The 16,577-nt window shown below is 38.7% G+C and overlaps 1 protein-coding gene across 1 annotated transcript in view; it reads left to right on the top strand.

Moving 5' to 3' along the window:
• Window positions 1–962: 962 nt before the first annotated feature.
• Window positions 963–16,577, top strand: part of TRPM1 (transient receptor potential cation channel subfamily M member 1) — a 108,407-nt gene continuing 92,792 nt past the window's right edge. Inside the window, exons 1-2 of the mRNA XM_075045443.1 lie at window positions 963–1,198; window positions 12,883–12,990. Of these exons, the coding sequence (XP_074901544.1) occupies window positions 12,988–12,990 (3 nt within the window). The 5' untranslated portion in view covers window positions 963–1,198; window positions 12,883–12,987. The remainder of the gene's footprint in view (window positions 1,199–12,882; window positions 12,991–16,577) is intronic.

Raw genomic sequence — 16,577 nt, 5'->3', positions numbered from 1 at the left:
GTCACCAGCCAGGCCTTGAGTGGCTCAGGTGAGAAACTGCCTACACCTCATTGTTACTGAGATGAGAGCTTAGGAGTTTGCAGGACTGAATCAGTGCACAGCACCAGTAGTGAAGATGGATGTCGCAACTCCCTATTTATCCGCCAAACCAAAGAGAGCTTGATGGCAGCGGTAAAACCTAGGTCTATCATGGTTATATGTGTTTTAGTTTGTAAGGACTCACTGTGCTGCTGGCTATTTATGCAACCATGTGTGTATAAACACACAGCTCAGACATTCTCTTTACAGTCTACCGGTTTCAGGGCTGTCAATGGGAAATTCTTCAAAGTGCCTTTCTACTTGAAAGCTCTTGTTAATTTTGCTGCAGAAATCTTGCTTGATATATAGTTTTCTGCTAGTAATACCAATTTGAATGATATCAACAGACTGCACAAGTTTGGAAATTAGAAGTTCAAAAGTAAGTTGTGGGCAAACGTAGTTCTTCCAAGAATCCATCTTGCAAGGACATCTTGGATAAAATGTGGGTTAAGCTAAGGAAGCAAGAGTCACTCATCGTCAGGATAAGTGTCTGCAAATGGAGTCAATCAGGGATATAGTCATCAGGAGTAATTGCATATGTATGTGTTCAAAGCTACAAATGGTTGCTTTCAGTCTTGTTCCTATTTCAAGCCAGTTGTCAGACTTCCATCACAACTAATTAAAAACCTTTCACATCAAGCTGAGGCCAAGTTTTCATCTTTAAAGTACTAATGGTTCAAGTTGCCATATCACCATGTTTCTTCCTTGTTCAGTTTGGGATTTTTTTTTTATTCACAGTTACAACTAGATGTGTCCTGATAAAATAGGCCTTTGGTGTTCATTTTCCTGAATTTTATTAGGGGATAATAATCCTGTTAATGGATGCTAAAATATTACTGCTTTGAATGTGTTTTCTCATTTTAATACTAATAGTTTTAGCAGAATCTTGTGAGAGTAGTGGATAGTGAGAAGGTAATGTATACTTTCCCAATGGATTTGATTAAAAACAAAAACTTTAAGCATGTGGTGGTACTGTTTTAATTATTTTTGGTATGATCCCAGAAAGCAAAGGCGCGGACCCTATTGAGCTAGATACTGTACAAACGCAGAACAAAGAGGTGATTAATGCCTGCACATGCAAAGGGCTAAATGGAATCATTTGACTGGATTTACATCACAGGTATGCAACCATGTGGTAATTGCATTATTTTGTCCTTTTGGTTGATTCCTGTTGTGTCTGCTTACTCCTTACTAAAGCAAATGTCGAAGTTCTGATTAAAATGTGTGTATGCTGAGAATTACTTGGCTGCAGTGAAACAATGTAACAACAGTTTTCTAATTTAACAGTAGGCCCAATCCTGCAGATCCTGGAAAAGCCTAGTTCATATTGACTTCATTAAGGTGGAATTCAGCCTACACTGCTGAGGGCTGGCATAAAGCCAATCTATGCTTAACTCTCTCCTAAGTCCTAAAATATGCACTGCTTTTGTTTCTGAACTATGGTAAATTTTATGTGGAGAATTCAACACCTGTAAGGTGTGTAGGATTGGGTCCAGAAAGATGTAGTAATTGCTAAGAAAAAAAGCAACATGTTCTATTGCATAGCACAAAACACAGTAGGTCTTAGTGAACTAAAATTTCTTCTGGTAGTCAAGAAGTTTTCTTCATCTTCTGTCAAATTAGTCTTGGACTTCATTATTTATGAATTTGCTCTCAAGACACTATCTACTCATAAAATATTTCTTGAAGATTTCATTTCATTGCACTTCTGTTGTCCTGTAGCACATGAAGATGAACTTTCTTGAGGACATGTGGGGAGACCTTCTTTGGGTAGACAAGCAGGAATAATATATTGACTTGGATATATGTGTGTATATATATGTGTTTGCAAACACTAAGTGGGTATGTTCATCTTAAATTTTGCACTTTTATCTCTATTAAGCTAGGAGCTCTTTAAAAAACGAGTATCAAAATAGACCAGCTTGGTAAGTTAGGCAGCAGTAGTATGATGGTGACGCAGAGACAGGTTGCTTTCCCATGCAGGGACCTTGCTGTTCTGGTGCTTCTGCAATGGTGACTATCTAGAGGTTTGCACAACCTGGTTTTGGTGCCACTTATACTATGCCTTCAGTAAAACAGTATCTTTGATGTCAGCTCAGCATCTTGGATACTGTGTTTTCACAGGTACAACTGTTAGCATTGTTATCTGGAGACACTGGGCTGTGATTGTTGCCATGATTAGAAAATGAAAGGCATGTAAGGAAACACTGCTAAAACATGTTTTATTTCTGTGTTAATTCTCCCAGTCCCCCTGTTTCATTCAGATGTTGATATTTTGATGAAAATTCAAAACAGAGATCCTGGAATACATTTAAATTAATAGAGGTGAAAGAGAAAAGGAAATTACAAAAGGATTGTTTGTGAGCAGCCTGGACTGAGATGGCAGAATAGACAGCTCCTAAAGATGTGGAGACTGGTAAATATATTTTCTAGAGAAGAAGTGTGATATATGTACTAGAAAGGAACTTCCTGTGAGGAAGAAAATGACCCCAGATGTACCTTATTCCCCAGGTGCAGATGGACAAATGCCTTTCCTCTTACTGATTGGGCAAGTAGTAGTTTGATGGTACTCAGCAGGGAACAAAAACCCATTTTGTAGTGTGGTGCTCTGGTGATCGCTGTGCAAAGGGACTGATGGCAGGACAGAAGAGGGCTAGTACATTTGCAGTTAAGCAGTGTCACCAGCTGCTGTATTCATGGGCAGAGAAGCACAGTGGTTATGCTGTTCCTTCTCAGAGCTGCCACAGCTCAGAGCTTCCTGTTCCTTGTAGTCTGAATGGAATATTTCTCTGCCAGCCAAAGGAAGGCTGTCCCACTGCCTGCAAGGCATCTTTGTGCTGATGTGCAGAATTCCTCTCTTCTGGAAGCCGTCTGCACAGCTTTGCTCAGACAAAGAGTTGACTGCCCAAATGTGAATTAGTGGAGTCTGTAAGAGATTTTTAATATAACAGTGCTCCACTGACTTGAATATGTTTTTTTTCATCAGTCACACAGTATAGTTTAGAGAGCTTTTCCTTTCTGAAGCCATCACCTTAAGGTCAGTGGTGCAGCAGTAAGTGCGCTAAACATTCACGTAGCTGCAGTGTAGATGGCCTGTTCCAGCAGATACACATTTTACACTCCTGAGTTTTTCCCAGCTTAGTGAGTAAACATATAGTCTTAGCTGACTGCAGAAAGATTAGTTTACTTCAGTGGGCTTAATCTATGACATAGACTAATCTTGATGTGATCCTATTACTGCAAGGTCAGATGGGATTGTAGTTTTTTATTGTCTCGCTTTGCTCATTTGACTCTAGCATGTGTGTTTTGGAGCAGTTTTTGTCTTTATTGGTGTCACTGAGACTTTATAGTCAGGAGAGAGAGGTGGCTAACTATTGTGATCCCAACTACACAAATGTTAGGAGATTGACTATGAAAGAAGAAAAAAGAGAAGTCCTCAACTCATTCATTATATATCCCCTTATCAATGTCACTTGTTGAAATTTAGGAAGCAGCAAAGAAAACTCCCCATCATCTGTCAGATCTCTGGAGATCAGTGTGACATGAGTTGGTTAGCTGGAATGTATTACTATGATAAATGTTCCTAGCAGAAACAGAGAACCTGTAATTGAAGGAGCTGGTAAAGGTATGAATTCTCTGTATAATTGCTTCTGATCAGAGACCTGAGTAATGGGTCAGCCACAGCTAACTTTCATTTGCCTCTCACCGTAAAAGGGCATGGCAGGCTGGTGGCTGTTATGTCTAGATATTGCTGCTGGAGTAATGATCTGTAGCTGCCCAGAAGCTTTTTGTTTCTAATGATTGCACGCTCACCATTGAGCGTGAACTGATGCTAATGTCATAATCAACAGGTAAAAGGGATGAGGTGCTCCTGACAGTCTGTGAGTGAGAGTGCATGGTATTGTCTTTCTCTAGCATGAGCATTACAGCAACTCCTGTTGGCAATCCCCAGGAAATCAATAAAAACCTTACAGGCTTGCCCTATTCTTCTACGCAGATTGTCAACAAAAAGCACAGTTACATTTTTATCCGGTGCTTGGTAGGCAGATGAGAGCAATGTAGTTTTCTCCTAATTGGCTTCTTAAAACCTGCCTCGATTTAATTAGGTTTCACTACTTTGATGCACATTGCTTTTCTTAACAAATATCTGTCAACAAGAAGGTAAAACACTACAATCAGAAAACATCCAGCATAATGCTAAATCTCACTGGAATGTCAAAGGACTCAGTGAGTTAAGCAATGTGAATAAATAGGGACCAACAATCGTTGAGAAGTGCTAAGCTCTGCCAGACAAGACCATCTAGGAGATGCTGATTCATTGCTCACTGATGTGGGCTAGATTAGAGAGCTGTGTTTCCTGACTGCATCATCTGTGATTGGTAAATTTAACTGAAATAAAGAGACCTTTAAGTGCTAGAGTTATAGGCAGAGAAGGGGGATCAATGCTATTGTATTTGTATTTCTCCTCCCTTGTTTTTCTTACTTCTGGTGATGTGTGAACTCTGAAATGAGATGTTTGGTTTGTGTAGCTGACCCTTTTAAATGAACACCCTTGAAAGTTCAGCTGCGGTTTCCCTTTCTTTCTCTTTGGGTAAGTTTCATTAATGCTGGCAAAGTACTTTGAACATCTTGCAAAATTTTGAACTCGTTACCTTGAAGAACTGGGGGCTTGTCAATACAGTTGAGAATGTTCTTGTAAAATGTAGGGATTGTTTGCTCAAGCACTTTGCAGACAATAATCATACTTACATCTGTCTAAGGACTCCAAATGATTTTACAAATATCAGGGAATTAAAGAGTCTTTGCATAGGTTTATATGATTGCTGCTTTTGTTCAGAAAGAGAAACCAAGGTATTAAAGATAGGGGGTGACTTGCGCATGGTCCCATAGAAAATCAGGGCCAGGGCCAGGAATACATCTGGTTTTCAGTTCCTTTACTTCTAAACCTGTTCTACACCTTATGTTTACTTTTATCTTGCTGCTAACTCATACCTCATATTGTGTTCTTGTTCTTCCATCGAAATGTATTGCACATGCACATTTCTAGGTCTTTTCTGTTACAGTTGCCATTATTACTAACTGGTCCAAATTTATTTTATGTATTTTATTTATATTTCTCACTTGAAAAGCAATTTTCACAATCAGAGCCAACATGATTGTGTACAATACCAGTGCATTATGGTTTAGGAAAGGGCACTGGCCAATTAAACTCCTTTTCTTACAGAGAGGTTTTTAAACCTCTCCTGGACAATGAATTGCGACTCAAGATGGACATTTCAGCATATTTGACCTTTCCCACATGCTAATATCATGTAAAAAGAATTAAATATTAGACATTTTAATGCTTATATTTCTAAAGGGAGGATAAGCAAAACTGTATTAGAAAATGCTATTCTTCAAGAAAATACGTGCTGCAGAATATCCACCAGATGGAGCTGGTGATAATAAAAAAAAAGTGTTGTGTGTGAAAACCAAGTTGCCAAATGATGGAGGTAAGAAGTGTTTACTTATCATTGAAGATACCAAACGGATGTGGCACTAGTAACTATGTGTTTGGAATTTCACAATGGAACTCAATGCTATGAGTAAGAGAACTGATACGTTAACAAAGCATCTAATGGAAGTCTGTCCTTCCCCCTTTTTAGAACTGATAGCAATTCAATTATCTCCCAATAAGAAGCCCTTGTTTCCTCTATCTTGGGAATGATGGAGCACAGTAGGAAGCCTTGTTTCATTATTTACTGTGTTGAACATGAGCCGAGTTCCAGCGTACCTGCTGCTCAGACCTTCCTTGTTTACCCAAGCAAGGAGCGGCCTTTTGTCACCAGTTGTAGATGTTATCTTGTGGTGAGAAGCAGAAATAGGCTACTTCCTTCCACAGTTACACAGGCTCATTGTTTCAATTCTCAGATCAGTGGAGTTTTGTGGACTAGTATCTAGCGGTGCAGGTACAAGGCTTCAATGCTTACTTGTATTTAAATTACTCATTTTGTTTATGATTTAATTCTTTAGCGCTCTCTTTTTCTTCACTATCCTTTCAAGTCCTCTGTTATTAGCTAGGCAAGAGACATTCTTTCAGCCTTTATTTTAGTTGCTGGTAGATATGGGACTGTTCTGGCTTTATTTAACTAGCTTTGTTTGAGACCACAGTATTGCATTGAAAAAAGTGGTGTACTGAATACTGAAATGATGGTGATTTTTTGCTCAGCTGAAATGAATAAGAAAACTCATGTTACTGTCATGAGATTGTATCCTCATTAAAATCTATGTCAAAATCTCCTTTGTTTTTAAGATTGTGAGGCTGAAGCTGATTGCTGTCTATGTTTGTACAGTATACACTAAAGTCACCTGGCATGAATCTCATTTTCAGTGGGGGACCGCCACCAGTGGCAATGGCTCTATTTCTAAAATCAGTCTTTTTTGCATTTTGTATCTAGGGTCACCCTGCTCACACCCGCAAGGCCCCCAGCATCTTTCCATTCTGCCCAGCTCAACGGACTCCTGGTGCTCCCCTCTAGCTCCAGTTCGTTGTTGCAATAACAAGGCTAGCATTCCATTTTTATCCCAGAGCAAAAGTAACTGTATTAAGGTGCAGACAGTTTCAGCCATGCTTTAGGCACAGGAGAAAAACACTTCAAACTGTATTTAACAGGAAATATTTACCATTTTATTTACCACATCTAATTGTTTGAGTATAAACAGGATGCGTGGAAAATAATGAAAATATAGGGAAAATGAAGAAAAATCTTAATCAGTTTGCCTAAACAATCAGATCGTAATGGTTATCCAGGAGTGACTACTCTGTTAGTACTTTTTATCATTTGTCAGTCTAGGCTGATATAGATATTTTAATTTACTACAAGGAAGTGCTTTGTCACATAGACAAGTCTGAGTCCAGTGAGAAGTGCTTGCTCCAGGTTGATGATGCACAGAAAATGGAGGAGGTTGCAGCAAAGCTGGTCTGTAAAATAATCTCATAAAGTGCAGTGTAATCCTTTCTGTCATCTAATTTACTGTATTACTATGACTGTGAAGACTGGAAAGAGTTCTGGTTTTCTGTCTATCTAAAAGGAAAGTTATTTACAAGTGTGCTGAGACTGAATGAACATCATTGTAATTAATTTGTTGTCATTATCCTTAAAGTAGATGTGAAATCCTAGACTGTTTTTAAAGACTCAGCTTTGTATCCAGAGTAACATAGGACAATATGACTGATCTGCTGGCACATATACATTATTCCATACCAATTACTGAGGATCTCCAGCTCCACATGGCCTGTATTCTCTGAAGTGCTGGAGTGAATTCAGGTTTTTATAATTCTCTTCCAAGCTTCTTCTCTTTAATTCTTTGCATACCACTAAAGGCAAGGGGACTAGAAATTCACCTGGTCCAAGGATGACAGGCTACCTGTGCTTTCAAAGTAAGCGGGCAGATACAGGTCCTGAATTCATCAATTCCAGAGCTAAATTCTACACATAGGAGAGGGATGAGGTTTTTACTCCTATTTCAGCAATTCAGTCATTTCCAATTGTGATTCACGCTATATAATTTTGCACGTTAGGTTGCTGTCCAAGATCTGGTGACATTTCTCATCTGTTTCCATCAGTATCTGTTACAGACAACTTAATATTGTGTTGAATTGGGCTTTGAAGGCAAATGAAATAAATAACAAATTGCTTTGCTTCTTACAATGAATGAGAGCCCATGAACTATCTACTTGTTCACCTAGATGAGTTTTTAACCCACTAGTTATGCCATTGGCTAGAGAAATATTGTTTGTAAGTACAACTATTTTCTCCACAGAAGTAGCTTCTGTATGTTTTGAAACCTTTTTTAGAAACATTCCTATTTTCCTCACAAAACTAAAACTCAATAGTTTTACTGGAAGTGATGCTTTTATGGAAATTCAGATTTTGCGTTCTTATTTCTTCTGCGCAGTAATAACTAAATAGTGCATCATAAAAGTGGTTTTTTTTAATGGAAGATGGTTAATCAGTTCTACCAGTGCTACTGCATTCTCAGGTTCATAGGAAACTAACTAGGCCTGGGTTTAGTTCTTCTAATACTTGCATTAAACCCCCAAACCACAAGTTTCCAATATCTGCCCTTTAACTTACACAAATTTATTCAAATGAGGATCTATCTCCATTTCTTATCTCAATATGGAAATACTTTATTTATGTAGCTGATTGGAGAATTGATGAGTGAAACAGGTTTCAGCCAAAAAGTATTGGTTTATCAAAACTGAAATTTTTCACAATAACTATGTTTTAATAAACTTGAAAATAAATACTGCTATCTTTAGAAAGTTTGCAGAAGGAGAGGGACAAAAAGACAAAATTGTCCTAAACCACAGCTGCCTTTCTGAGATAGGGATTTATAAGCCCAGTTTCCTGATCTGAACTGACTGTCGGAGATCACACGGTACATTTTGAAGACAGCAGTTTATGGCAAAATATCAATATTCCTTATGGAAATTATTTGGAACCTTGGTACCAGGTTAGTAGCTAAGTGTTGTGGAAAGTGAGGTTCTTTCTTCTGTCTTGGTACTATTCTGTAGTATCTCATATGAAGGCTGAAGTAATGAATAGAGCTGGAGAAATAAATTATTTTTTTCCCCTCCTTTTGCTCACAAAACAATTTTAAAAACTCTACAGTACGTTCAATCTTTGGCTCATTAGTGGAGCTGAAATAATAATTAGCTTGCTTTCATAAAAGCCCAGAGCAATGAAACATTGCCATTCTAAACAACAAAACTGAGTGAAGCATCACAGCCAGTGTTTTAGGCTTTGCACAGGTAAAACAGAGATTTATCCCAAGTGAAGGCCTGAAATATCTGTAGTAACTTAGCATCTAAATTCAGTATTCAAAGTGAACCACTGCTTTAGTTTTAAAGAGCTTTGCTTACTCTGTTTTAGTGTCCCTAAAGCAGTTATGAAGTTTAATCCACATAGAATATGTGTTTTATTATTATCTTCATAGTCCCATTTTTAGAATTCAGGTTTTACCTCCCCATGTTTTAAAGAAACATAAATCAACAAATGGATTTTCTTTCACTTTTCTTAGCTTGGAAGACCTAGCTGTTTGCAGAATCCTAGGATGAGACAAGGAAGTGATTTATCAAAGTGCTCCCAAGCTGATTCTAGCTCTTTCAGCTTGGTTGGAAATTGAACACGTGATGCAGAAGTGAAGGGATGCACTGTCTGTTTTCAGCTCTGCCTCTTTGAGAGCAGCAGTAAGATGTCACTAGTGCTGTAATTATATTAGTAGGCAATTTGCATGTGAAGTAAATTACTGTACATGGGGACATGGCATATAATATGCCATCAAGGCCTGAGTTTTCAAAAATACCCATTAACCATGGTCTAGATCCTCACAAATGCCCACTGAGATTAATTTAGATAGTCATATGCTGGATAAGGTCCTTGATCTGCTTCAGTTTTTGAAAAGTCATTTGAGGCAACAAGAATCTGAATTGAAGAAAGGTGGCAGCTCCCATTTGCTATTATAGGAGCTGTTGCTTGTTCAGTATTTTTCAGAATTAGGTCAATAACTGTCTGAGCTTGAGCAAACAAAATTACTGAGTTTCCTATCAATATTTGAACCTTTAACCAATTATACTGTTCCTTATCTGTAAAATGATGAGTTGGATTTCTGTTGTTAGTTATCTGGGTTATATTTATATAAAAAGAAAGAGAGCCCAAGCAGAAAATTATACTGATGTGCAAAGTATGGGCCTATTACTGTTTTCATGGAAGGCATTATCTAATGCCTTCCTGACATGTGGTGCATATCCACTACTACCAGTACATGTGTAATAAATGGATAAGGAAATGTGCAGTCCAGTCAAGCTGGGATCTGTGACTGGTTTTCTCCTGGTAGTCACCACTGCCATCAGTGGTACATGGTGGGGGGCAGGGGGGAAACAAAAACCTAACCCCCCAAAAAGCTGATTGTGTCACCCCTGGAGGTCTTTCTTATTTTCTACATCACACATCAAGTAATTCAGCTTTCCTGTGCCTCAGCTTCTCCCTCATTTGTTAGAGATGAGAATGCTTCCTTGTTTCCCAAGGGTATTGAAGTTTAGGTTTTTAATGTTCAAGTCACTTGAATCTTAAGATGGAAAGTGCTATGGGAATAGCTACTAAGTTCTAGGTAATACAATCTAAATATAATTAATACACTATATCAGGCAGGAACAGATGAGTGCACATAAGATTTTGTGCTGTCCTCAGCCATCGTTTTCTTGTATTGCTATTTCTTCCATCCCAGGTAGTTTCAAACCAGGGAAAGAAACCATGTAACTCATTGTCCTGGTTTCAGCTGGGATAGAGTTAATTTTCTTTCTAGTAACTGGTATAGTGTTATGTCTTGGATTCAGTATGAGACAAATGTTGATAACACTGATGTTTTCAGTTGTTGTTAGGTAATGTTTATACTAAGTCAAGGATTTTTCAGCTTCTCATGCCCAGCCAGCAAGAAGGCTGGAGGGGCACAAGAAGTTGGGAGGGGACACAGCCAGGACAGCTGACCCAAAGTGGCCAAAGGGATATTCCATACCATGTGACGTCATGCCCAGTATATAAACTGGGGGGAGGTAGCCTGGGGTTGTGGATTGCTGCTCAGGAGCTAACTGGGCATGAGTTGGCAAGTGGTGAGCAACTGCACTGTGCATCACTTGTTTTGTATAATCCAATCCTTTTATTATTATTGTCATTTTATTATTGTTATTATCCTCATTATTACTTTCTTCCTTTCTGTTCTATTAAACTATTCTTATCTCAACCCATGAGTTTTACCTTTTTCCTTCCGATTCTCTCCCCAGTTGCACTGGGTGGGGGGGAAGTGAGTGAGCAGCTGCGTGGTGCTTAGTTGCTGGCTGGGGTTAAACCATGACACTCATTTAGTTCTATTAATCAGATATGAAGTCACTGCTAATAGTAACTAGAGCTTCTTGTGGTGGTGTCTGAAAGCACATGAATGTCAAACGTGTGGTGCTGGACAAATTTTCCTGTAAAAATGCTCTCCCAACACCATTTTCTGTGGCAAGATATTCTTCATTTCCACTTCTAATGTAACATACCTGCTCACTTAGTTGGAAGCTGATTGTGTTTTAAATTGCTGTGTGTCCCAATGTGCTTCCAAACCCTCCAAAAACCAGCTCTCTGCTTGTATGAGCAGCCTTTAGTGTACTTCAGAGACTACTTAGGGGAAAGGAGCCACAGAGCTGCAAGAGAAAAACTCGTGGTGTTCTGTGATCAAATTAAGCCCATCCAACCACATGCTGCTCCACTGTTAGTACTAGTGATCATGTAGCCACGTGGAAAATTGTTAAACTGCTGACAACTAGTCCTGTCTATGCAAGATGTCTTCACCTGGTTCAGCCTGCAGTTAAATGGACTTCTGCCTGTAAAACTGTTCTTTTGATGTCTCTAAGGATGCTGTATTAAGGTAGCAGGATCTAAGACATGCCCCCCCATCACAAATTCAGACTCCAAGTTATCCTGCTGCGTTTCAATTCAGCGCAGTAATTCTAAACTGCTGAGATGAACACATTTTTCTCATTTTTACTTTTCAGTTTGAATATGTCTTTGTAGGCATAATGCTGTGATACAGAAGGGGCTGATACAGTGTAACACCTTCAGTATCCTGGCAAATGGGATACAGTGCACTCCAGGAAATTTGCAGAATCCCGGTGAACAGCAGATTGAAGAGTGTGCCCTCATAGTGATGAAGGCTGTGTATTGTGGTTTTTTTAGGAAGAGGGAAATGTTTAGTCCCTCTGTTTGGCACTCATGAGTTTGCATCTGGAGTACTGTCTTCATTTTGGGAGCCCCTTAGTACAAGAGAGAGATTGAAAAATGTCTCCCAGTGGGGGCCCATCAGTATGATTAGGGTATGGAAGCACCTGACGTAAAGATAGGCTAGAAGAGCTGGGTTTGTTCAGCTTGGGGAGGAGAAGGCTGAGGAGGAATTTAGTTGCAGTCTTCCACTAAGTAAAGGAGTGTTACAGAGAAGACGGAGCCAGATTCTTCTCAGAGGTGCAGAAGGAAGAAACAATGGCTGTAAGTTGCAGCAAGGGAAATTTCAAAGGGACGTAAGGAAAAAATTCCTTACAGTGAGGAATGGTTGCATACTGGAGCGGGTCGCCCAGAGGACTGGAAACACTGTCCTTAGAAGTTTTCAGCATTCAGCTGGACAAAGCCCTGAACCACTTGATCCAACTTTTAGGTTGGCTTTCCTTTGAACAGGGGGTCAGACTAGGTGAGCTTCAAAAGTCATTCCAACTTAATTTTTTCTATGATTCTACAAATACAGGGAAGCTGAGTCTATGTCCGAAGGTGAGGTGACAGCGAGATCTGGTGGGTTTCTGCATGTTCAGTTCCTTAGGCAGGTTTTGTTCTTTATATGATTAGTACAGATTATTTCTAATATGTGAGGGTGGTAACACAGGCACCAATTTACAGGCCCACTGGCACAAGCAGAGGTTATTTCTTTACCTTTTCTATTCTGTCTACATGTCTTGTGGTCTGCTTAATTTCACTTTAAACATGCTTTTTTTCTTGCAAGAGAAGGAGAGAGGGGACAGACAGTTGCTAAGTAAGAAAGACTCTTGGAATGGCTAAATAGGCAATGCTGAAGTAAAAGTACCACAAAGTGGCCTACAGTCTTCCTCTGAGTTTTTTAAGTGTGGAATTGACTAAACGAAACTTCTTTTCTATAAATGTCACCTGCCAGTTACATGCTGTCTGAGTTTTGTTGTGTAAGCTGTTACATTTTTAATCCAAATATGCTTTTGCCTAGGTTACTACAGCATTGATTTGAGGATATGTAGTTTACAGAAAAAGGAGTCAACTTTTGTCACCTAGCAGACAGCAGTCCCCAGCAACCTACAGCGTGCTCATTCTCATGGTAGGTAACCAGCACTGAACGATACTCTGCACTTCAATTCAGGGATAGAAACTAAAGAATCAAGAACTGTTGAAGTATGTAATAGCTAAGACCTATAACTGAGATAAAACAGTAATGCACTGCAGTGTATAACCGAAGTGTGAACTGCCGAAGGGAATTGAAAACATGGTGCTCCCACTACCAGTTTTGTTGTGCACAGGAGGTTTTAAATAGAGTTCCGTAAAAATGGTGTAAAATTCTCTAAATGCTCTTCATTATTTGAGTTGCAGCTCTTCAGACCTAAGAAAGATGTCAAGCTCTGTATTGCAAAATTACAAAGGGGTTTTTTTTTGCAAATGAAAAATACACTTTGTGTGGAAAATTGTCATACTGCTAATGAAAACCATCATGATTTCATGAAGTGTTCAGGGTTCTTCAGAACTTGAAAATGTAGAACTTTTGTGGTTTTCTCCCTTGTCTCTAGGGACATAGAGCTTTGGAATTTTTTGTTCGACTGGTTTGATTTCTGTTACTCCTCATAACTCTGTAAACTTACCCATCATCTAAGTCATATTCATGTTAATAGTAAGGCCAGAAATTATAGCCCTGAATATAATGTGTAAAAACAGGTCTTTAATCTGCACCTAATGTCATCAACTATTCAAAGATAGTATTTGTTTAAAAAGAAAAGAAAGAAGTAGTGACTTGGAAGCTAAATGGTCCTAGTTGCAGTAGAGCTTGTGATGTTTGTGTAGTTTTTGATCCCCCAGTGTCTGTCTGATCTTCTGGACCTCAATACCTTTCTCTCTAGTTTGGTACTAAGTTATTGTACCCCACTATAGAGCGTTATCACTGCCTGTTCTGCATTTATGTTGATAAATGCTGTATTTATTGTCATTAGATTGTCCCTTCCTTTCTTCCTCCATCCCTTCCTATCTTTGATTTTAAGTGTTACAAATTTGAAAGTAGTTGTAGCACAAATGGAGAAGCACTCAAAAGAACAAGAAGGAAAAATTTGAAACCTTATTCTTTAGTTCTTGGTAAAGAGAGGGGAGAAAACTATAAAAATTTTATGGGAAGAAAGTGGCTTTTTTTTTCTAAAAGCAATAGAATTTGTAATGGACTATGGTGTTGTAGTGGACTGTTCTGTTTCTTTTGGCTAATAATGAGACCTAGCAGTTGTTTCATAGCTTTCTGTTCATGACATAAAAGTAATGTACTGCTTCTGTGATCTGCATGATTCATGACCAGTGCATCTGAATGTGTAGATGTGGGGGGCTGGAGAAGGCCAGAAAATGTTCAGTGTGAGGAAATGAGAAAAGGCAAGTGCAACGCTGTTACTAGACCACTGAGAAGCTACTATAATCAAACAGTAGTAGTTCTTCAAATGTTAAACGTTTTTGTTTTTACAGTTTGAAGTATGCAACTCTCCAGAATGAGGAGCATTTGTACTTACAGTTTTGGTTTCATGTTCTTTCAAAAGTGAATCTACAGCTGCAAAATTGTTGGATTTGGAAAGCAAAGCACTTAATCAGTAGTCAGGAAACTTGTTGCTCTTTTCCTTTACCTTGTCTATAAAATGTTATCCAGTTTCATTCTGCTCCAGCTCATTTCAGATAGGCTCTCAGTCGTCTGCTTTGGAGGTTATTGTGCACAGCTATGAGATGTTAGTCTGATTTCCTGCAGCTTTTTATATGTACTACAATGAGAGAAAAACAGGTTGAAAGAGGCCGGGGTTTTGAAAGTTAAAAATACGTTAAACTACTGAACTGGCTCTCTGAAGCTAGCCAACTTGTGGAGAGTACATAAATGCATTAACAGGATTAAATTGTCTTGAAGAGTAATTTTGACATTTCCAGTTGTTTTCGGTTTGGGAGAGTAGCAGGTTTATCCTGCCAGTAACAGAGTAGCAGGTGGGTTTCTGAAGAGTTGAAAGACTTCAAAATGTTAATAGTTTGCAGCACTATAGTGATTTCAGACAATCCTGGTGTATGCTCATGTCCTCATGCAGGAAAATTCCTGCTGAAGTGGAAGATGGATTTGCTTGTGGGGACACTTGTCTAGATGTTTTGGTAGCAAGCACAACATAACTAATCATTACTGTCTTGGAAAATGCCTTTTTGGAAAAGCATTTATGCAACACCAAGCACAATACCAGCAGCTCTTGTTCTTAGCATAATTAATGAATACCCTTAATGGAATGTAGGGTGGTTTTTTTTTTTAGTTAAACACATGACTTCAAATTTTCTTACTGTATCAGAAAAGTCAAAGGACACCAACATTTTTTTTTTATAGAAAATATTCTTTTAAGATATCCCATTAAAAAAATGAAGAAGTGTTTTTAGTTTTTGTTTTATAATCCATTGTCTGTGAAAGAAACTCACATTTAGTTTAATACTCATATTAAATGCAAAGTGAAGGAAGGCCTAATTATACATGCCTTTTATATTTAAGTCTTTATACAGGTATAAGCCTATCTTACCCCAGTCTGTCTGTGTAAATAAAGTTCATTGGATTATGCACTACTGCTTTCCATATTTAGTGAGTGGAAACATTTCAGCTGACATGGTGGACTATAGGTCAAAGCTTTAAATCTATAAGTTTTTTTTTTTCAAACTGACATCAGACATGTCTGATGTGATGTCATAGAATAGCTCTGACCACGAACAGTGAGAGCACTTTAGTCCATTTTAGATTTCTATAGGCTGAAAGAATTACAGCTATCTTTAACCAAACTATTCACTTTTTTAAAAACACATTGTGTTAGGGCCTTTGAGCCATGGATCTTTCCATGACTGCAGATGTTAAATTTCCATGGTGCGGTATCTATAGGAGATACAGGTACTTACATTTTACATAGTATGTTACTTTTGTGTACTTTGAAATGGATGCATCCTGCTCTTCCCAGGGAGCAGGCTGTCAAGGATCACCTTGAAGGTGATCTTGCAAATGGAGTGTGCCTGCCCTCCACTTATTCTTTTACAAGAATGTATGGTCTTGGGTTTTTCATCATCTAACTTTGACCAATTTGATCTTATTGCAAAACATGGAGGGTGATGGACAGATGGGTCCATTGCATGTCATGAATTGTTCAGTTTCAGAACCAGTCTAAGGGTCTTTCATACTGCGCCGGATACTCATTCGTTGTCAACCACATCCTGTTGCAAGTGATTACCACGCTTTATTCCCCCAGTGCTGATTTAAACCATATCCTTACACAGATCTGATTTAGACCACACAAACCATTAAATCAGCTCAACTGATGAAGTAGTAAACTCCAAAGTGAGACAGGAACCTTCATTAACAATGTTTGTTTAAAAGGTTTCCTAATGTGAGACTGCACTCCTAAAACCAAAAGCTCTTTTGGAAAGTCTGTTAAACTTGTGCTTCTAAATCACAGAGCTGTTGAGAGTGCCAGCATGGTGTATGTTTCTGTTCCCCTGGCATAGTGGAAACAGCCCATGAAGTGTTATATAAACACAGCGGGGACAAGAACATCAGCAGAACTTAGTTGCCTGATTTTTCAACTGGGGTTAGTATTCAGCAGCTTCTGTTGCACTGGAAAGCTTTCATCTGGCTCTTGGACGTAAACATCTGTTGTGTACTGA

The sequence above is a fragment of the Buteo buteo genome, chromosome 13 (assembly GCF_964188355.1).
Source record: "Buteo buteo chromosome 13, bButBut1.hap1.1, whole genome shotgun sequence".
In the NCBI taxonomy this organism is placed as follows: Eukaryota; Metazoa; Chordata; class Aves; order Accipitriformes; family Accipitridae; genus Buteo; species Buteo buteo.
This window is presented reverse-complemented; position numbering and strand designations above follow the sequence as displayed.